Source organism: Gymnoscopelus microlampas (assembly GCF_963454915.1).
Source record: "Gymnoscopelus microlampas genome assembly, chromosome: 8".
Taxonomy (NCBI): Eukaryota; Metazoa; Chordata; class Actinopteri; order Myctophiformes; family Myctophidae; genus Gymnoscopelus; species Gymnoscopelus microlampas.
In genome coordinates, this window is record NC_139945.1 from 43,345,347 (window position 1) to 43,368,263 (window position 22,917).

At 40.8% G+C, this 22,917-nt stretch overlaps 1 protein-coding gene across 1 annotated transcript; it reads right to left on the minus strand.

The window, feature by feature from the left end:
* Positions 1-240: 240 nt before the first annotated feature.
* Positions 241-22,906, minus strand: LOC311050746 (transcription elongation factor SPT6-like). Its single transcript, XM_084064885.1, has 37 exons — positions 22,803-22,906; positions 21,467-21,583; positions 21,158-21,337; positions 20,975-21,045; positions 20,677-20,872; positions 20,226-20,310; positions 19,873-20,128; positions 19,595-19,696; positions 19,380-19,493; positions 19,165-19,254; positions 18,459-18,601; positions 18,193-18,338; positions 17,984-18,106; positions 16,658-16,787; positions 16,425-16,575; positions 15,492-15,646; positions 14,657-14,849; positions 14,213-14,358; positions 13,964-14,081; positions 12,551-12,627; positions 11,806-11,941; positions 11,436-11,573; positions 10,639-10,806; positions 10,400-10,527; positions 9,956-10,163; positions 8,271-8,418; positions 6,992-7,134; positions 6,681-6,821; positions 5,830-6,025; positions 5,243-5,481; positions 5,028-5,141; positions 4,732-4,856; positions 3,738-3,850; positions 3,569-3,646; positions 3,241-3,419; positions 2,934-3,136; positions 241-2,045 (listed from the first exon to the last, which is right to left on the minus strand). Exons 2-37 carry the CDS (start codon positions 21,570-21,572, stop codon positions 1,856-1,858), a joined length of 5,229 nt encoding a protein of 1,742 aa, XP_083921011.1. The 5' UTR covers positions 21,573-21,583; positions 22,803-22,906; the 3' UTR covers positions 241-1,855.
* Between the last annotated feature and the right edge of the window lie 11 nt (positions 22,907-22,917).

Here is a 22,917-nt window from a genome sequence, read left to right on the forward strand (position 1 = left end):
GTGCTTGTACTTTCCAAAATGTCTCTACATAAAGCTGGCTGGGATTATCACACTCTATTGGAAGGTCACACAAGTGCAAACACACGCCACTGTAGCCAATGCTGCTTGCACAGTTTTCATTCATAAAATAGCAATGACACTGAAAGATGTTCTTTTTTCAATGTTGTTTTATTTAGTTTTTATTACTTGACACACAGAATGCATTCTGAAAGACAAATATGGTAAGTTTTGTTGATGTATGTAGACTATGTATGTTACTGTCTAAGGAGATAAAAATGTATATCTATATATTTTTTTATATTAGATTGACAGTAACAATTGTGTATGAATTAATAACCTCTGCTATCTTCTAACATGTACAGTACTGTTTACTTATAAGGCTTATAAAAGGCTAAAATCTTTTCTTTTTAACCCTTAAAGACAATATTAATTTAAATTCAACATCAAATGTCTAATTCATTAATTGTTTTTATTGCATGCATTTGATGATCATAAGCTTAAAGCCTGATTTTAACAAAACATGCGGTTACTATGGGCCTTGTATTTTATGTGGAATACAAACAAATCTGGTTGAAGATGACAAGCACTGCAACAAGCATAACATACGTTGCATACTGTAACATCAGTTGTAAGTAGTGGGATATGATGCTCATGTATATTATTTTCAGTATAAGACCATGTGCAATAACAGGTGCATAAAAGGATGACATTTATACATTAAGAATATGTTTGAATAGGTAACATACTTGTATGTCAGTAGAGTATGGGAGAACTTTTCTTTTGGCTTGTGGTGTCGATAAGAAGGAAAAGTGCATTAACTTCTTTCTAGGAACATCACATCAACAAGTGTCTATTCTATTTTAGCTTATTTGAGACAGCTTAACAAAGCTTAATTCAACTAAGCTTATTCAGCTGAAATAGGCCTGTGCGATGCATCCATCTTTAGATTTAATTTCAGTTAAGTATCATAGCAGTACAATGAGATATTATGTTAAACGCTACATTGCTGATGTGATGTTTTAGGGAAACCTTTACGGTGGTTCATCACACTCCACAGCACAACCAACACTGTGCAAATCATTGTTTCTCAACACAGGCTACTGTAATTCACTATATTAATTTGGAGGTTTCTCACCTCCCAATTATGCTGTAAGCATATGCATATGCCCACCCTGTGAATACGGTCAAATTTGCATTGGTTATCAAGAACACAGCTCTGACTGAAAACATGTCTTCTACATTCACAGCAATTTCATCCAGGGACACTGTTCCATTAGACATACAACAGTTATGCTTTTGTCCACAACATTGTTTAACATGTAGATTTTAACGTGCCTCTTTAATACAAATAAATATTGACATAGAAAAAGTTTGATGAATGAAAAACATCGTTTCATGTAATTTTTCAAAACTTGCAACTGGGGGTAAAGTGACTGAGCACCCACTGGTAGTTTGATATGGTGGTGTAAAAGTAATCAGCACAAAATGATTTATCTGACACAATCTCATATACCAATGTTATTTCTCCTTCTAACAACTGATGGAGCCATGTCACTTCAGAATGGCCCAAGCTACAGTTGGATACACAGTAAATCCTTAGTGTTTATATAACCATTTAACCACTCAACTGCTTCACCAAAATATTACTACTAGAATTGTTTTAGTTTGAAATTTTAATTACATTTTTGCCTATAATGACATTCCCAGAATTGGGATGCCAACGTTAAAGTAGTTGAATTGAACTAAATGGACCCCATTTGGTTCTATTTGGTTTACTGTCTTGAAAAATGAGGGCCTGCCCCTCAACTGTACTCCGAGCTGAAATAAACGTTATGATGATGATGACTGTGTAACTCTAGCGATCCATCTCGTCAAGCAGTGGCGTTGCATCTCCGGTGACAGACATGGGCGTGCTCTCAATCATGGGACTCGGCGAGGGTCGCGGTGTCATCCTGCTGGGCCTCTGCTTCTTGCGCTCTGCCTCCTTCTCCTGGAGCCACTGCTCTGCCATCTTACCCCAGTCCACTGCCGTATGTGACGTCGCTCTGAGGATTTGGGAACAGAACAGTAAACACATAACAAGAGAGCTCACGGCTCGTATTTATCACGCCACTCTTTTTGGGCATAGGAGTAGTAGGAGAATGTTATCAATATTCCTATCTTGTGTCATAAATGTTATAAACTTATATATACTCAGTTTATACTTAAAAGTATAAACTGAAAGCGATATACCAAAAGGTGTTTATGGATGCAAAGTACTGTATATGATCTCTTGAAGTCACTTTTTTGATATTTTTGCAGCTTTTCTGCCTTTATTTGTATAGTACAGCGGAGAGTGACAGGAAACAGGGAGAGAGACGGGGAGTGACACGCAGCAAAGGTCGACAGGCTCGTGAATCGAACCCACGACTTGCTGTTAGGCTGCAAGTGTGGTATGCGCCTTAACCACTAGGCCATCGGCGCCCCCTAACCTTTATTATTGGAAGGTTTGAAAAGTCATCAGCAGCTGTACATTTTTTGCCAATAGATTTCTTTTGCCAAAGCTACTGAGTTTGTTATTTACACACATACAAGTCATGATATTTTCAGTATTCCCTTTTATTAGTTTTCCTGAATCAAACTGAACGTAGCCTATAATTGTTGAATACATAGCACAACTATCATCATGAGTTGCATTTCTCAAGTCAGTGTCTTGATATCATTCATTCTCAAAAGAGAACTACTCTTTGCTGAAAGTGCTTGTAGGAAGCTTCATAATACAAGAGTATTTGAAGTCCTAGTCAAACTTTCAGGAGGTTTATTCCCTAGTGTGTTTCTGAGATACTTGATAAATATGGGCCCAGTTCTCCGTTTACTAAGAATTCGTTTCTTTCCAAGCAGCTAATGACGGGTTAACTGTATGCAGGCTGGTCAGAAACACTGATGTGACTTACTTTGGCTGTATCTGTGGCGTCCTGTTCCGCGAGGAAGAGGAAGATGGCGTGGAGGAGGAAGGTCGATGCCCCTGTGAGGACTGAGGGGTGCTGCTAGGATACTGTGGGGTGGTGATGCTCTGTGGTTGACTTGGGGTGGTGTAGGAATAACTGGGCGTCATAAGGGGAGTAGCAAGAGGCTGCTGGGCAGGAGTGGCAAACACCTATACGAATGCAAATCACATTCACGGATAAGTTGGGTTAAAAGTCTGGTGTAGCATAATTTACACTAGTTCTGTCAAAGGAGTCAAGAAGGTTGTGAACGTACATGGTAGGCACTACTGCTGCCCCCTCCCCCAGTGCTTCCCCCGCTGTATGCGTATTGGCTGGATGCCCACTGAGCAGGGGTCGTGTTGGGGTTTTGACCCTGGCCTGTCACTGCAGCAATGGCACTGAACATCTGAGAAGTCATGTTGGGCGGGAGGGCACTGACTGCCCTGGTCAGGTCTGAATAGAACAGAGAGAGGAACACACAATGCACAGTACGCCCTACTATGAGGTACTGAATACCATGCACTATGGTGGTGTCTCATTCATTCAAGAATCCATTCAACTCAATGCTATGACACAGATTGTACTGATTGACGGAAACAAACCTGCGATATTGATATTGGCTGGTGTGGCGTTGATGGATGCAGGAGTTCGTGTTCTACTACAACTGCTAGGTGTGATCCCTATCAGTGAAATACAAAGGGAAATATATCATTAGGTTCAAATGGCCCAGAGTCTCATTTAGTTGTGAGTTTTTTCTCTCTAGGCTCTGACCTGGCACTGGTTCCTGGTAGTGGTCCTTAAACCAGCGGAAGAGTCCATTGACTGTGGAAAAAATCTGGGCTCTGTATCTGAAGCCTTCAGGCGTGATGGTCACAAATTCAACCCTGTCAAACAAGATTATTTCAATGATTATTGGGACAATAAATATAAGGTAAGAGTAAGTAGGTCGGCATGGCTTATTGTCGGTATCGGCCGATAACGAGGGTGTCTATCCCCTTTTCAATGCGCTAGACCCGTGGGAGATGGATTGCTGAGGTAGAGCACAGCACCTACCATCAGCTCCTAGTACTTACTACCCCAGTCTAGTTACTCGTGCTACTCATACACACACACACACACACACACACACACACACACACACACACACACACACACACACACACACACACACACACACACACACACACACAGTATAATATTTTTTAACAATTGAACAATTTGCTGTTTTCTTTTTTATTTGTCAAAAATTGAAGATGTGCTTGATCCCAATTGCTCTGAACACCCTTTTTAAACAGTTTGTAAAATATAGGAAATACAGCGTAAGCATGTGAATGAAAAGCTCTTGTGAAGCACATGCTGGGATGACAGGAATTCTAATGAAAACAACATTTCAGTAGAAACCAAGAGAGAAAAAGTCTACTGCCAAAAACGTTACAGAGCTACATGTAATGAAATGTAAGGGTTAATTTGTTTGTTCAATCCTCGTCCGGTCTTAGTACGTCTCCAATGCTCACGATTTCTCTTGGCAAGCAGCACTGGCACAGACAAAAAAGCACTTCATGCCCCCCTTTCTGTCCTGACACACATTTTATGTTTGGGCGTGAGGAAGTCCAGTCTACGGCCAGCCCTGGCATAGATAGAAACTAGGCCAAGTGCCTCTGCAGCATTGCACTATGTATACAAAATGCATGCATGCTATGAATGGGTGGTCATTAACATTACAAAGATGGTGGGTGTTGGTTTGGCAGTCTCGTCTCCAGCTAACCTTGGCTTTCCTCTGGGCTGGTAACCAAGCAGGAACTTGCCTGGCAACTCTCTACAGGCAGATACATAGTAAGGGATGAAAGTAGGCTTCTCCTTCTTGCTTTTCACCAGGACCTCTTCCATTTTCTGTAATTCAGGAAGAACAGTAGCTGATGATTGTTAAAGAATACTTCAAAAATGTCCAAAGTGGTGTTGACAATCACACCAGCGAGAAAATAACATGTTCTTATACACAAAAAATATAGGCTTTTGCTCTGATACAACTGTAAATGAATTATATTATACACATATTACTCCCTTTCTGTCACCACCACTGCATTCTTGAAAATATTTGTGACCAAGAAGATCACGAGCGAATGCAGCCATCGGTTGGACGTATCGTGCAGTGATTTCATCAAGGTCTTCAAATTCCTTAGGAAACAGAGGTGGGGTATGAAAATTAGAATGAAAAGTGTATATTTAATGTAAATACCGTATGTATATCATTCATCTAGCAAGTCACAGAGCCTTACTTCATTGTTGATCCAGAGGGTGTGACCCAGGCTAAAGGCATTCTCCTTGCCCTCCTCCCGCACATCAATGTGCTGGTAGATTCCTTCAGCTACCTTCCAGGTGACTGTTAGGTGGTTCTCCCCCTTGCTGCTTGGTCTGATTATCAGGTCTCCCTGATCCATGGACTCCATCATCTTCTCCGCCTGCTTAAAGTTGATGTTATGGAAGGACGGGTGGGCGATTACTCTCTTTATGTAGGCTACAGAGAGAGAGAGAAGCAAGGCCAATATTTAAGCAACATAAATTATAGTACAGTATTCTTCATTTTGTTGGTCAAGTAAGGGTGTAAGGTCTTTACACACCGGGGGCGTTTTTCATGCTTATATATTTAAAAAAAATGTGTTTGTGTCATGAGTATATCCACACAGAACACAATGTTTTTATTGTATTTTATTCTCAATGAGGTTGAGCAAAAGCATCAAAGGGTATGAATTATGCATCAGCTATATGAATAGTTGAATGATAAATACTCACCAACACATTTTCATATAATTTATTCATCACGCCACAGGTGTGTGAAGACGGGGGAAAGCAAAGGGATACAAACTTGTTCTGTGCTGTTTCATCTTTGCCTCTTCCTCTTTCTTCACGTCTTCACTCTCATTATCAAAGTCATAGTAAGTGTCTTTGGGAAGCTTCCAGTCATTGTTCTTGTCTGACAGGTCTGATGTCCGACAGGTCAGGTCTACGCTGAGCTTCTCTATGTCAATCTTCATGATTCTACAGTGCACAGTCATGCCAACCTACAATATTGAGCACACATATTACAATCAAGTGACATAGAAGCATAATACTGTATTGGTGGTAGTCTCTATTGGACAAAGCCTGGTCAAACTATCAAACTGTTGTGTTGCACACAACGTAAGAAATTACGCTCCTGTCTCTTGCCCATAAATTAGCTTTTTGCTGTTTGCCTAGAACGAGTGGGTGTTTGGTGTAAAATCTCTATTTAAAATTCTGCATCAGCTATAAAGATCCTCTAAAATCCAGCATCTGTGTGAATAAGTAAAACCATGATTGTAGTTTCATTATTAATTTACTTATCTAACAGGTTGTCGGCAGGAGACGCTTTCCAACACCTTCTGCGGCCGAGTCAGGCCGATAATGGTGCGGTGGAGAGTTGGCTTTATAAACCCATGAAGGTTAGGCACTTTTGTTTGTTTGTTGTTGTTAATTTTTTGGGTTTTTGCTTCTCTGTTTGTACCTTATTTCTTTTTTTTCTTTCTCACTCTTCATATTTATCTATCTAGTCTCTATCTAATCTATCCATTCATTTTCTTGGCTATTTTGAGACACCTTGTTTATATACTCCATGTCCATGCCTATATAACCTGTGAGTATGTCAAAAAACCTAATACTCAATAAACAACGTTTAAAAAAACAAAAACATTTCACAACCTTGACCCTTTCCTCAGGGTGCTTCACCACTTTGTCACTGAGGAACTTTGTGGGGACAAAGCCATTGACTCCATTGTCCAAGCGACAGCGCACGCCTATAGCTTGCCCGGGACAAGAGCCACTGTCGAAATGGTTCCACACCTGGAAGGAAGATAAAGAATAACTTGCATGGAGAGTAACAGCTACTACGATTGTTACAAACATTAACATGAAAATAGTAAACGTCCCCATCATGCCAGCACTGTTGCATTTTCAGTACTTGTCCATACAGTAATGAAGAACCCCACTAAGTACAACAGTGAGATCTCTACCTCGCTGAGTTCAGGGAAGTTGTCCTGATGACAGAAAGGGCACTGCCACAGACCCGTCTCATCATTCCTTATAGCTTGGTCATAACTCTCTCCCTGCGGACGCCGATGAGCAATGCCTGTCACCACGCTGGTAATCAGTTTACCTAGAGGGAGCAATAGATCTTTTCACGACAGCCATATTGGCAAAAATGTAATGTGTAATGTTACATCCTGTACTGGTGACACTAATTCGGCTCTGTTCCATTCAAGTCAAATTGAGTCAGGGAGCTGGTCTTGTGCATGTGCACAGGGAACAGAGCCTTAACTAGAAAAGTGTGCTCCTCTGAGCACAAGTCTCCGCCAGGCCAGGTTGCCAACCCAGGGCCTGCAAACTTCGGTCATAGCCACTTGGAATGGGATATGAAAAATCAAACTATATTTGAGTGCGTTTTGGACAAAATCTGTAGGAGTAGTAGCAAAAAGCGTGTTTTGAAGAAAAGTTTATCTGGCACAAACAGGGCCTAAGAAGCGTCATGATCCAAGGAATCCAGGGAAAAACATATATTTCCCAACAATCGCTCGCTGCATTCATGATATGTGGCATTTTTAGCAAAACGGCCACCCTGACAAACTTTGGAAGCCAATCTTGGCCAATCAGACAAAATCGATTTCTGCAAAAAAAAAAAAAAAAAAAAATGATATACTGGTTTTATATTTTTATATTATTTTCTCCAAACATCATGCAAATCAGAAGACATTATCTCTATAGTCACGTGATCGAGACGGATCTGTCAAATTTTTCATATTCCATTGGTTGAGATTGGCATCTTGCAGGAGTGGCTCATTTGAACAACATGACTGTAATCATAAACGCAGCGTCCGATTGCAGTGAAACTTCACATTGGCCTCACTATTTCATCCTGATTGGCTAAGATTGACTTAGCGAATCAGAAGAATGTGCTCCAAGGAGCACATTTTTCTAGTTTGACCTGTTTCTATCCTTGTTTTTCCTTGTCTACTTCTATCTCTATTTTTCCTCACTTCATGAAAACTATGAATGAAGTATTTCACACACTTGTTTACACCTATAAACCTGTGATGTGACATGAAGCTGGTTCTGATTCTGACCTGTACAGGATGTAATATGACCCTACTATTTATGTCAATATGGCTGGGACGTTTATATTCATTATTGACCATCACCACTCGATTCTGAGATTCACATCACAATGTCGGATTCAAAACTACGTTTGCTGTCAGAGATCAGTTGAGTCTGTGAGTTTGTGTGCATTATAATCACCAATGTAGAATGTCTCTGGTGTCTCCTTCGTGACCAAGTTGAAGATCTCTTCTGTGTTAGGACTTCTGTAGTTGGACCTCAGATCTTTATATCTGCAGCTCAGTTCAGCCCGGATGTCATACAGAGTAATACCCTTGTTTCCATAGCCCTATTAAACATAGTCATTGTTAGGGTTGTAGTCGAGTCCACACAACGCGAGTCCAAGTCAAGACCAAGTCCGAGGAGGGAAGTATAGACTATAGGGAAGTGACATGCAGCAAATGGTCCGGCTGGCAAGGAATCTAATCTAATCTGTTGTGGTCAGTGGGTATCATCCCGGGAAAAAACTTTGCATTTGTTAGTTAAATGTATCTCTCTGGTGCACTTTGAGAGCAAAATGAAGAAGATAGACAGACCTATGTATAACTTCATGGGGTTCTCAGGACATAATTTAACATCTTGAAAAGTTTATATTTCCTTATTGCACCAGATTGACACATTTTCCGAACTATGGGTTTACTTGTTTTATATTTAAGTGTAGCAACAGTGTGACAACTAAGAATTCTTCAAAAAACAACTACAAATCAATGTTGCTCTTATTTTGAATTATATTAAAATGTTGTCTTATTTTTAAGTCCACCAACCGGAAGTCAAACGTTTACTTTAACCTGACTTGAAAATGTGTTCAGCTTTGCTCAGAAAAACGAACGTCAGTGATGCTGCTTTGAATCTGGCATAAGGAACTGACATAAACGGTAAAGCTTTTCATCCGGAAGGCTTTATGGGCTGTGTGCTGCATTAAACCATTTTCACACATTATCAAGTAATTCATCAATGAAAAGTAAACAAGCATTGGTCCTGATTCATTGCACAAATTAAACACTGATGGGGGCTTGTACGGACCGGACCGTAAGATGAAAAGCAGAATGGGTAAGTTTCCCTGTGCGTATTTACGCAAGATTTGGCACAACAAAGAATTGTATTGATTAGCGCACATCTCCAGACAAGCCGACGACAGTATCGATGTTTTGTTTTGCTGTCAATTTTTTTTTAGAACATTATTTATTAAAATAATCATACAGGCTACAACACACAATAAAGAAATCAACCTGGAAATCTTGCGCTGTTCATCCAAAGTGTATTGGGAGGGACACACTAAAATGATTGCATTGTATTGCACTTGGACTCGAGTGGTCTCGGTGGGGAAGAGTCCCGAGTCCCTTAGTCCAAGACCGAGTCAAGACCGAGTCAAATTATGGGCCAGACCGAGACGAGACAAAGTAAATTAAAATGCGGACTCGAGACAAGACTAGAGTCCGAGACCGGACTCGAGTACTACAACCCTGAGCAAAACAATTTTCCCTTGTGGATAATAAAGACATCTAATCTAACCCTTCATTGTTAAGAGAATTTCCTTCTAGAGCCTCAACCTCGGAAATTCAAGAAAGGCTTTGTCTGAGGATGATCTCAGGCAGTGTGAAGGTTCATGGTGAGATTAAAAGTTCAGAGATAGTCACTAAAATGTTAAACTCAATCTCAAACTCAAGAGTTATGTGTTCTCTTTTCCAGGATTACGAGGCTGGAGAACAGTGCATTACGGTAGTCTAGTTGGCTCAGACAAAGACTGGATGAGGCAAGGCAAGGCAAAGAAAAAAAAGTGTGATATATTTGAGCTAATAAAAGGCTACTACTTATGTCTTACAGACCTGCCTTTCCAATTCTTCTGCGAAAGCATCCAAGTCCAGGTCTTTCAGCCGCTCTGGATTTTCCAGGATTTCTTCCAGAGCTCCTGCAGGGTTGGCATCCTCTGCTGACTCGTCATACTCTAAAGCATCCACAGCCATCTTGCGTGCCCACTCATAGGTCTCTGGGTGAACCCGTGAGCCATCCAGAACCTCAATGTAGGAGTCAGTGCTGCAGAAAGAGATGCTAATGAGATTCTCTAAGACAATTACCCAATACTTCAGCAACAATGCAAGTGCAATTCATGACATCTTAAGACTGGACTGTCACGTCAATATTAAGTAGTAATTATTTCCATGTGGTTGTTGTTTTTCAAGTTTTTAATGTTGGTGCGTCTGAATCCTCAATCCTGTGTAGCATTTGTTCATGCACTATATCTGCACATGATTCAACAGTCTATGCCTGACCTGTCCCCCAAAGACGCTGTATCAATCTTAATGAATCCGGCACAGTTGATAAAGATTTTGGGACCCATGTGACACATGGTGACCAACTGAGTACGATTTTCCAAACGAGTGTTGTTCTGCTTCAGGATCTGAAAATCAGTTAGTGAATAACAACAGGTGCTGCAAGTTTACACTTTCACAACACATTGAAAGCAGGGCAAAAAGAAATGTAGGTAAACCAACTGCAAATGCTGCCTTACCTTTAAAAGATGGGTTCCTTTTCTAGCACCCAGTCCACAGATGTACTGGACCAGACTCTGGGTGTATGGGTGGGCCAGAGCCCGGTTCACGTCTACTCCCACCTCGTTGACCCGGTTGATGAATTCACATTGCAGAGCACTCAGCAGGTCCTCCTTCACCACATGATCCTGTAGACCAGGGGGTTTCAACTGATTGTGAACCAGGGACCAACATCCTGACTAAGAATCAACCTGGGGACCACTGTTGTGTCAGGGGGGTATGGATTTCTTCTTGTCTATTCGTGGTGGCAAAGGGCAGTCTCCGACCTTGCCCTGTACTTATTCTTCAAGTATGCCAGGGTGAGAAAACGTTTGTGTGACACTGTCATACAACGAAGAATAAAACAGTTAATTCATTTACGAAAAAGTATAAAAATATTAAATATGGAGATATAAGGTTTCTGCAAGACAGCAACGGTATGACCATGCATGTGTCAGCAATATGTTCCCACGTCTGGGATTGATGTTCCGCTGCATGCATACTACGACAAATTATTAATATCACAACATTAATATTACAGTTCGGCATAAGCACAGCAAAGCATATAGTTTCCATCACAATGTGTAAATGATCAAACCAGTGTTCTCAATAATCACTGTTCATCAATTGCTGTTCTTCTTCTAAGAACATCTGATGATTTGTACGAATCTGGTTTATACCACATTAAGTAATAGCTTGAAGAACAGAATTATTGGTTGAATTTCATCAAAATGACAATTGCTACGGTTATGGTCTGAGTCAGATGTCATTACTGTACCTGAAGGGGGTGCAGTTTCAGACAGAGGATGTCCTCATCACTGCTACACACTTGCGCAAACTCCACCAGAGGATCCTGAATCTTCCTGGCTACAGACACAGCTTGTCTCAGGAGAGGAGGGTAATCCCGGAAATCTGCCTGTACAGTGTATAAGCATAGGTACAATGAAACTAAAATATAAATATTAAGAGAGTGAGAAAGTTAAAGAGTGGTCAGTGCTGCAGACAGATATGCTAAAGAGACTATTTAATTACACATAGAGTCATGAAACAAAAAGACAGAGAACAGAGAGCTAGAAACCCCCAAAATACAAAGTGAGAGAATGTTTTGGAGTAAAGGGAGGTTTAGAAATCTTAGATGTGCAGATGACCTCTGATTTCTTGCTGTTCATGTAGAGGATGGCGAGCTCATTATCAACCAGTTCCACAGAGATGGACGGAAAAGATGCCTCCTGCTCCAGCTCACCGACTGTGCGCTTTATGTCATCAATGACCATCAAGGCGTCCCTGCGTACACAAGAAAAAGGACAGTCATTTCTGCAGGTTTCTTAAAAAAAGTGATGAGGGATGCACCAATTAATCGACCGTTACTCGCCTTGTTCACCATATCGGCAAATACGATGACCAATGCCAGTAAGTAAGTAAATAAGCCTTGCCGAGCCATGTGGCATGTTTCTGTAGCGTGAGGCAGCTTGATGTACATCCCTGGACATGACGCTAGTATGTCGCAGGGACTTACCCTCAAACCAATCCTGAGTGCCAAGCAGGGAGGCATCGGGACCCATTTTTATAGTCTTTGGTATGACCCGGCTGGGGATGGAACTCGACCTCCCAAGCTCAGGGCGGACACTTTAACAACAAGGCCACTGAGCTGATGTGCCAGTGGCCAATGTTTATCTGTTGTTTCAATAATCTATATGATAGCATTTGTGCTAATTAAAATATATTTTTTTGTTTTCAAATTTATATTTGAATGAAGATTTCTTTGTTTCCATGGCACAAAAGGGGGAAGGGATATATAAACAAAAACAAAACAAACAAACACATACAGTAAATTGGATCATATCTACAAATGATTCAGATAATTGAGTATAAAGGGGAAAATGAGTGACTAACCTGTTTTCTCCGGAAACAGCAATGATGTGAGGCTTCTTGGAGCTCAGGAACTTTTTCAGAGTGTCAATATCGTGGAGCTACAGTAATAACATATTGTTGCACAGAATTAGAGTGCTTATTGGTAACAATGCCAGCCCTAGGATTAATTCAGTGGATCCCAAACTGGTGTGACTAGTCCAGGTGTGCGTTGGTTGGGATTTTGTGACAATCACAAATTATTATTGTAATATATCTCTGCTGTACAGCGCGAAACTGCTAACTCCAAAACGCTCATTGTTCAGGAAACGAAAAAACAGAATATACGTTTTTCAGAAAATGAAGAAAACCTTATATTTTTAAAACAAAGCAATACTACCGCATCAAAGTTGGTATAGTGACTGTATATACAGTACTGTGAGATACTTGCATGTGTCATTATATTATCAACACTTTACCCAAATCGCGGGGAAATCAACACTTTACCCAGCGCGAGTGGAGTTAGAAGTTTCAGACGAGCAGAAATCAAGCTGAAATGGAGTTAGGTGTCCAAACAACAGTAGCTCCACTCACTGCTGAGAGAGAGGTTTCAAAAGGGTACAGATTCCCAAAAGCTAACAATGGATCTCCAAGCTCACAATGCATCACAACAACGTGTGAATTAATGCCCTGATGCTTCATGACACTTATTATATAGGCCTACAACAATAAACAGGACTTTAAATATTACAATAACTTCTGCTAAGAGGTAGTAGAACACTAGCGCGACAGAAATGCTATGAACGTCTTTCTTCTTATCACAATGCTCTCCTCATTAAACACTTGATAGATTTTAGAAATATAATTACTTGTTTTCATAACATTAGCGTCAGTGCTGTTTGATAAACAGGTACACTGCATAGTTTTAACAGACTACGGGGAGTCTGTTTACGTGTTCCTCCTCCTCGTTCACTGCGCAACGCGCACTGCTAATGCTGTGCTGTAGCACTGTGTAGAGGAGAGGGGGGAGTTGTTTGTTTTTGACGGACAGTTTGAGGATCCAATGGAGTTGGGAGTTTTCGTCTGAGGCGCTTTTTAATACTTTTCATTGGTTCAAATGTTTAGATTTTTTACACAGATGTGAAGGGTGTTCAATAGCGTTGATTTATGAAAAAAAAAGAAGATGAAAATGGAGTTAGCTGGTTCGTCCTGGACACCGACGAATACAACTATACAAAAAACATTTTTTTATTTACTATATCAGTACTTTGTGTACACTCATTTCCCAATACAGAGGTAAATTCTACACACCAAAAAATATATTTGAGTGTAGATCTGCTATGAATACAGGTGTGCCTTGAGATTTTGACTTGCCCATTGGTGTGACTTGGGCATAAAATGTTTGAAAACCATTGGATTGATGAAACCTGCACCTGAATTAAATACAAAGGGTTTCACCTTCCGGTCTCTTTCTTCTTCTCTCCATGCATTTCTCCTTTTAAGAAAATAGGGAAGCCTCAGGAAATCCCCCATCTCTCCGTCACCGTTCACTAGGGCGCAAAACACCGGGGTGTCCCTGAGGAGAAAGAGATAGATGGGGCAAACTGTCACGCACTGCTACAGGGATAAATAGACTCTAAAGCCAGAAAGGTGCATGACGTAAAAGCTAAATGGCCACTGTGACTGTCAATATGGTCATTGACCTACCTGCTGGCTGAAAAGGCTACTCCCAGTACACGAAAGCCCTTGCCCTGGGCCTCGGCCACCAGTTCCTCCTCCTCCTCCTCCTCTACTTGCTGATCAGGACGATAGGGCGCCACCTTCAGCCAGTTATACAGCTTCCTGCTGCAGGCCTGAGGAGTGGCAACCACTATCACAAAACTGTGGGCTCAATATACATCAATGCTCTGAGCCGCCTGCTTTGGAAAGTCAGTGCCAAAATAAGAAAGATGGTTATCAATACCTGGGATAACAATGGGATGTCAAAGAAAGAAAGATTGCTTTTGATATTATACATTGACGTTATATTTTACATGATCACCTTCAGTTTTGTCTTTGTTTGTATGTATGTACTGTATGTTGTAGTAGAAGAAATGTTGGCTGTGTTGGTTATGGAACGTGGTGCTGGTCCATCGGAGAACGTGCGCATACCTTGATAATGTTTTCTTTTGCCTCTGCAATCAGCTTGTTTTTTAGTTCTTTAGCCATCTGTGGGTAGAGGAACTGCTTAAGAGAACGCTCAATGGCCAAGGTGCGTTGGCGATTCCACTCCTGGACTTGGTGACTGAACTCGTCTCTGTAATAAAACTGCTTGATCTCCTCAAAGTAAGTCTGGTCACCATACCTGCCCAATAAGCATACATGAATGGTTCAGTACGTCAGTTTAACACAACAGTTTTACATCAAGAGCGAAAATGGTATTCATCCACTGCTCAATATCTAATAAGTTGTTGAATATCTTCCTATCAACTAATAAAAATAAGATGTACACAAGTATTCAGTTATCTTTATAACTTGGGAATATATGGCAACATTTTAATGAGGCTTTATAAGAACCAAGAAGTTAGATTAGTCTGTGACATGTAATAGTCAGTCCCCGAAACATCGTCACCTAACAGTGAGAAAGATCAGAGCTTGTCCTACTTCTTAGGTTATAGTTCGAAGGCTGTGTAACGCTGGGAACTCACAAAAAAAGCACCGCTCACATGCTTTATTGTGCACGGAGGGTGTGCGCGACTGTTCTCGCCAAAACTGGCCAAAGCGGGACGTCTGGTCAATATGTTTCAATGAGAATGAAACGCCCGGAGCAGGAAAAAAAATGTCACGTGCACCATCGTATGCGTCTGTAAGCGGCCAGTCATTCATTAACATGGGAGCGGAAAAAAAGCGGTGTCCACACACTCATGCTTGTGCGCCTGGTGGGTTTCAAGCATAACACTGGTCCAAGTACGTTAAGACATAGATGTGTACTGAAAGAAATGCTTACCCTTTCACTCCCAACAGATCAATACAGATGTTGATGGTGAGCAGTCCCTCCTCCTCTGCCTGACACATCCTGAGAAACTGGTCTCCATTCAGTTCCTTCACTGGCTTGTTCTTTAGGTACTTGAATGAGTAGCCATAATGGGCCTCATCTACATCCTGTAAGACAAACAAATGCGGCGCTTAATGTTGTTAAAATGTTGAGTCCGGGTTTTGTTTTACTTTGTTGTAAAGATATAGAAAACAGTTGAGCTTAAAGTCATCTCTCTGCTTCAACATGCCCCAGCAATGCTGCAAACATGGTAAATGTAAATAATGACTCTTTTACAACACTTTCTTCAAAGCTGTAAGGTATAGTCAACTTAATTATATATTTAAGAACAGTCCTATATTAAAATTGGATTAAAGGGATTACATTTCAAACTCCATTTTAACCATGTTAGACTCTTTGAAAACACATGTCCCTGGTTCTCATGACTGATATTGTTTCTCTCACGACTTCTAATGTGTGAGGGGGTCATGTTTTTTTAAAAGAAAAAAGAAAGAAATAAAAAACAAAGAGGTTCCAGAGGTCTCTGTCTCTCTCTTTCCATATTTGGGCATAATCAACTGTGGGGGACATCAGACACAACAGAAACCGTTGCCTAACAATGCATATCTGTGCATATCCATAATTGGCATATCTGTGCGCCTGCCCATCGATGCCCTGGTTTTTGCATTGAAAATGTTCAGTTCATATATGGGCATATCTGCGCGCCCACTGCAGAAAGACATCGTCCCCGCAGCACAACTTTAACTTTATATAGCAGATGACTATTGTAAACACATCCGTATTGGATGAACATAGTGTGTCCTTTTATTGTTGTATTTGTTATGTCATATGTTAAACCTAACCTAGATTACTTGATTAAAACAATGATTAATTCTTCAAGTGTACCTTTTTGCCTTTCTTGGTAGGTTTGGTGTTGATCTTGGCTCTCTCTTGGAATGTCTGCCTTAACACATGTCTGACCAGGGGCTCCCGGGCAAGTTGCATAGCAACCATGTAACGCGTACCTTCCAGCACTGCTTCCGCTGTACTGAACTGACTGGGCAACAACAGACAGATGAGCTGGTCAGTTAAATGTAAGCTTGAATGCAATAAGTTAACACCAGCAATGCCTAACTTACCTGCATATATATTCCTTGGCAAGCTCCAGAGGCTCAGCAGGAAACTGTTCGGTCTCATGACGCTGGTAGCTGTCACGCAGGTTCTCTCCAAACTGTTCTGGAGTCAGACCAAACTTCTTTGCCAGGCCATCTGATGAGACCAGATCAAAGATACTATGTCATATATCTCTGCTGTCCAGCCCGAAACTGCTAACTCCAAAACGCTCATTGTTCAGGAAACGAAAAAACAAAATATACGTTTTTCAGAAAATGAAGAAAACCTTATATTTTTAAAACAAAGCAATACTACCTCGTCAAAGTTGGTATAGTGACTGTATATATTGTGAGATACTTGCATGTGTCATTATATTATCAACACTTTACCCAAATCGCGGGTAAATCAACACTTTACCCAGCGTGAGTGGAGTTAGAAGTTTCAGACGAGCAGAAATCAAGCTGAAATGGAGTTAGGTGTCCAAACAACAGTAGCTCCACTCGCTGCTGAGAGAGGTTTCAAAAGGGTACAGATTCCCAAAAGCTAACAATGGATCTCCAAGCTCACAATGCATCACAACAACGTGTGAATGAATGCCCTGATGCTTCATGACACTTATTATATAGGCCTACAACAATAAACAGGTCATCCACAATGAAGTCACACTAGCGCGACAGAAATGCTATGAACGTCTTTCTTCTTATCACAATGCTCTCCTCATTAAACACTTCATAGATTTTAGAAATATAATTACTTGTTTTCATAACATTAGCGTCAGTGCTGTTTGATAAACAGGTACACTGCATAGTTTTAACAGACTACGGGGAGTCTGTTCACGTGTTCACTGCGCACCGCGCACTGCTAATGCTGTGCTGTAGCACTGTGTAGAGGAGAGGGGGGAGTTGTTTGTTTTTGACGGACAGTTTGAGGATCCAATGGAGTTGGGAGTTTTCGTCTGAGGCGCCTTTTAGTACTTTTCATTGGTTCAAATGTTTAGATTTTTTACACAGATGTGAAGGGTGTTCAATAGCGTCGATTTATGAAAAAAAAAAAAAAATGAAAATGGAGTTAGCTGGTCCCGGCTGGACACCGACGAATACTGTACACCAGGCCCTAAATAAGGCCCTAAATAATTTTCTCCAGATTAATTGCCAAGAACGAACTCATTTACAAGTTATTTCATTGTATATTATAGGTTTGGTGTTTTCTGAATTTTCACGATAAGTAATGATTTCATTTTATGCGAGAAACTGCATGGAAAATGGTGGGACATCATAATGCCTTTTGCTGCCAGCGCCTGATTATGTTTCAATACAATGACATCTAGTGGGCATTACTGGTAAGGCACTAACCCAGCCCAGCACTCTGGCAGATACTGTACATGTCCCTACGAGACGCCAGCTTCAGGTCAGGCCCTTTAACCTGCTTTTCCTCTTCCTCTTCCTCTTGCTCCTCATCATTTGGTTCTTGCTCTCCTGTGAATGTAACACATGATACAGAGGTTTTTCTTTCAAAGAACAATAATAAAGCACAAGATTCACGTACAAGAACTTGAACCTACCATCTTCATCCACTTCTTTAATCTTTTTAGACTTCTTCTGGCTCAATTTGGCCACATTTTGCATCTTTGGTATGTCTCGACCATAATATAGCAGGAAGTGGTTGTAGACATCACCCAGTTCTTCACCAGACTGGACATCCTTCAACCTGTAAGAATGGAAAGTTCAGAAACATAAGACATTTAAACTCTGGTAAAACAGCCATGCGTGAATAACAGACTAATTGGATTATTGCACCTGTTTTTGAATAATTTGTATAAGGCTATACCTTTCTAGATCTGGAGTGTCTAGTGGGCGGATACCATCAGAAAGTGGTTTATCTGGGTCTGCTGAGATCTGCTCAAACTGGTAGGCCTGCATCCTCTGGAAGAGGCGGGTCAGGTTTTGTTTACGGGTCCTCAGCTGAGTCCACTGCAAAGACAGTTACACTGGGGTTAAAGCACCATTCCAGTGGTCTGGCATTTTCAGTCCATTGACAACTCACTGAATACTTCACATTACTGCTGACCATTTTCCAAAGCATAATGCAGTTTGTTTGATTTTCAAGGAAGCCATTGGACTAAATTCAGTACGGAATAAGGATCAACTTGCAAAAACTTGAACCTTGCTTGAGATCCAACACACCAAATATCAATTGTGAGCTTATTTTTATGTTATGTTTTGTTATCTTTGCATTTTAATCTATTATAATGCACGGATAGATTGTAAAACATCTAGTTGAACAGTAATTGATTTACAAAAAAAATCAAACATCCATGAGTAAGTAATCATGCAGTGATGTTGACTCAATTATTTAGGTAAGTTCTGTAATGTTTTAATCACTTTGAAATTTTAAAAACAAATTCAATCTAAAATGGGAGAATGATCTATGTTTAAGTTAGATATGTGACTGAAATTGTGAATAGACAATTACATGTCATTAAAGCACTGTAAGTGCAATAGTCTAAAGGTACTGTATATATTCCATCAATCACCTTCTCATCCCATTGCCACACCTTCCACAGGTCATTAATATTGAGCTCTGGCTCCACATACTCTTTCCTGTAGAATGCTATGAATGGAACCTAGGAAGACATTAATAATTATTCAAATGTAACTTTAGTCCTTTGGCATTTTCAGACAATAATACAGAATCCTAAATCCTAAGCTCCGTGGTTTTGTTTCAAGCACACTCCCAAAGAATAAATACCTCAAAATGCTGGTTCCTCATGAAATTCAGAGCCTCTTTGATCTTCTGAATCATGCAGGGACCTTTTCGGCTGAAATTAGTAGCAGGGCCTCTTTCCAAATAATCTGTGTTCTCCTGAGTTCAAAGCAAGTCATGACAGATGAGTGAACGAAAGCCAACCAGTCTGCTATATTGACAGATCAATGTGAAGGTTCATACCTAGACTGTAGATTTACCTGCATAGAAATGGTGGGAGTGGAGAAGGCATTCCTGTAGATCCATTCAGCCTCTTCCTCCAGCTCATCATCCTCTGCAGGCTTCACAGGGAGGGAGCGCAACTACAAACAACAAAGATACAGATGTTTGACAGATGTTTGACTGCTTAAATCTAACAAAAGCACACTATAATTGGCTTAACATACTGTACCCAAAATGTTTCCACACATTTTTATATGGCTAAAAAACAACTCAATTCTCTACAATGTTAGGAAGTAGTTCAAGTCCTCAGTCACACCTGGAACCTCTCAGGCATATCTGTGGAGCGGATCTCGTTGTCCTGGTCTGTCATGTGACTGCTCTCCAGTTCGCTGGGCTCGTAGATCTCAAAGATGCTGCGACGGCCCACCCTCTTTTTAGCCTGCTTCTTAGGCCGGTCCCATGACTCATCTTCTGCATCCTCCTCCTCGTCCTCTCCGTCATCATAGGCCTCTGTGTCAAAGTCTGCAAAGTCGAAATCACCTCCAAATATCTCTTGGGCCTCCTGGAGAGCTCTGTGGAAATGACCTTGATGATTAGTGTTAATTGCACAATACAGGTATCTGTTTTCAAATGAATCAGCAGGTGGGCTTTCCCGTCTGAATCACTTACGCGTCCGTGTAGCCCGGCAATTTCTTCCTCCATTTGGGTTTCTTCAAAGGCTGCCCGTCGTCATCCACAATGAAGTCATCAATGTCTGAGGATTCATTAAATAAGATATTATGTAAGGCAAGGCAGTGGTTCTCAAACATTTTTAAGGCATGCATTTGGCCGCGGACCCTTATATGATATATATATATATTTTGCATCCATGTGATGTTTTTTATTTATAAAAAATAAATAGCCAATCTACAAGCTCATAAGAGCTATTTTCAAATAGCCAAAGTATAAAATAAGGTTAAAGTGGTTAAACAGATTTTAATGCTATGTTAACTAATTCTGCCGGGGACCCCATGAAACCCCCTCAAGGACCCTTGGGAGTCCCCGCTGAGAACCACTGATGTAAGTTAACAATGAACGTAACCAGTCAAAAAAGTATTTATAGTAAGGACCGTCTTCCTACCAGACTCTTCGTCCTCCTCTTCCTCGTCATCCCTCGGATGTAAAGGAACATTGACTGCTGGCTCTCCATCATCTAGGCCACTCGCACCCATGAAAATCTCATCCGCTATCATGTCCTTCTCGTGAGCCTCACGCACGTCATTGTCTCCTTCCTCATCGTCATCGTCAGACATGTCTCGTAACCGTCTGAACTTTTGCTGGCCACAGGAAAGAAAATGAGAACGTGAGATAATATGGTAGAAAATGGAGAAGAATGTGTCACTGTCATTTATATACAACACACGGCCTCTGACATTTACCCTTTTCACTTTTACTCCCAGGTTCTCTTCAATGAGATCAATATCATCATCATCCAAGCGGTCATCATAATCTGCAAACATATAAAAATGTATAATACATGTAATACATGAAAATAATGAAATTAAATAATAGTAATGCCAGAATGCACATGAAATGGGACCACGGAACGAGGAGCTGCATACTTCGTTTCCGTTTGCGGTGCCCAATTTCCTCCCCAGAGTCACTTTCTCCTTCTTCATCCCGCTTGCCTTCATCTGCCTCTTCATCACCATCTCCATCTCTGTCTAAGCCATCATCAATAAGACCGCGAAGGTTTCCATGCTCATCTTGATCCTCTGCGTTTTCTTCCTCCTCTTCATCATCTGAAAAATTAAGTTTCTCAACATCTTACCGTCAGCACAGACCAGTCATGAGGCCAGTATTGCCTTGAGATACTATAATGTCAAATGTAACCAAATGTAATTTACAGATTACCCATAGGCTGATCTTACCATCATTGTCCTCTCTGTGTTTCTTTGATGTTTTCTGCTCACCACCAGACCTTTCAAATAATTCCTCCTCTGATTCCTCAGCCTCACTTTCAATGAAGTCAGACATGACAACAGGGTCTGTTGATATGATCAGTGGTTACTTACACTGAGGAATAGTCTCTTCTCAGTCACATCATTCCTATAAGATGCATTGTGCATGATAAGGTGGCCAATTTATTTTTGTTCAATGCACCAATTATTTTATTAAATGCAAAGTCACAAGTCAATGTTCTGTTCTATTACATTTAAGTAATACCAAAACTATGTAGAAAGTAGCCTATGTTTGTTACAACATACACAATTCAATTCATTTCAATTGAATTAATTTAGCCTACCAGTGATTACAAATCTGAATTATGAATGAAGGGCCAGAGCGTTACCATGCAGTATTTGGCCTCTATCCCTATTGATTTCATATCATTACTGCAGATGTAGCTGGAAGGAAGTATTCGCCAGTGATAACATCAATGCACTTTATTCCGAATCCTGCAACATGACGACATCGACATGATACGCAACACTGATATTTCTCACGTAACAATTTGTTTAGCAAAAATAGGCTAGTTTACAACGTAGCGCGAGGATACATCAGGCCAGGGAACTCAAGTGAGCCACAGTGCAGTTCTGGGCAGGGATGCTGCTGCTCTAGCCCTGATACATGACTGTCTTATCATGACAGTCATGGATAAACTTCTACCTGGTGTTTGCACTTTTTCCAATTACGACCCGTACATCTTCTACATAAACGTTCTGATTCCAAATATAAAGTGCTTACCCTATGGCCACGGATGTTGCAATTGTGTACGGCCCCACAGAAATACCCGTATCGTCCGTATTGTTTAATGAAAAGCATTTTAATCCGACTGGTGGCCACTTTCTTCGTATTTTCACCTTGTGCTTTCAACTACGTAACCCTATCGGTTAGAAGGTGTATTGCACTCTGATAAATTATAACTCTATGAGAAAATGGCCACCGATCAGATTAAACGTTTTTTTTTTTTAACAATTCGGAAGATACAGGCACTTCTGATGGCCCGTACAGAATTGCAACATCCGTGGCCATTGGATAAGCACTTTCTATTTTAAATCTGAACGTTTATGTAGATGTAAATGGAGAAAGTGCAAACACCAAGTTGAAGTTCATCCATGGCGGTCATGACAGAACACCGTCGTGTATCCATGGCTACTGCTGCTCAGGCAGGCATGCTAACTGGCTAACACAACAGTACTGTACAGTCCACACAGATGCATGGTCCCCCTACGTCGCATTCCTTGCGATACCCAATCATTAACATACCTTGGATTTCGTGTTAGATCCTTAATCAGTTGAATAGGTCCCGTTTATAAACTACAACTGTCATTGCTTCGGGTGCTGCAAGGCTGAAGAGTGGCACATTTAGCAGTTAGGAGGA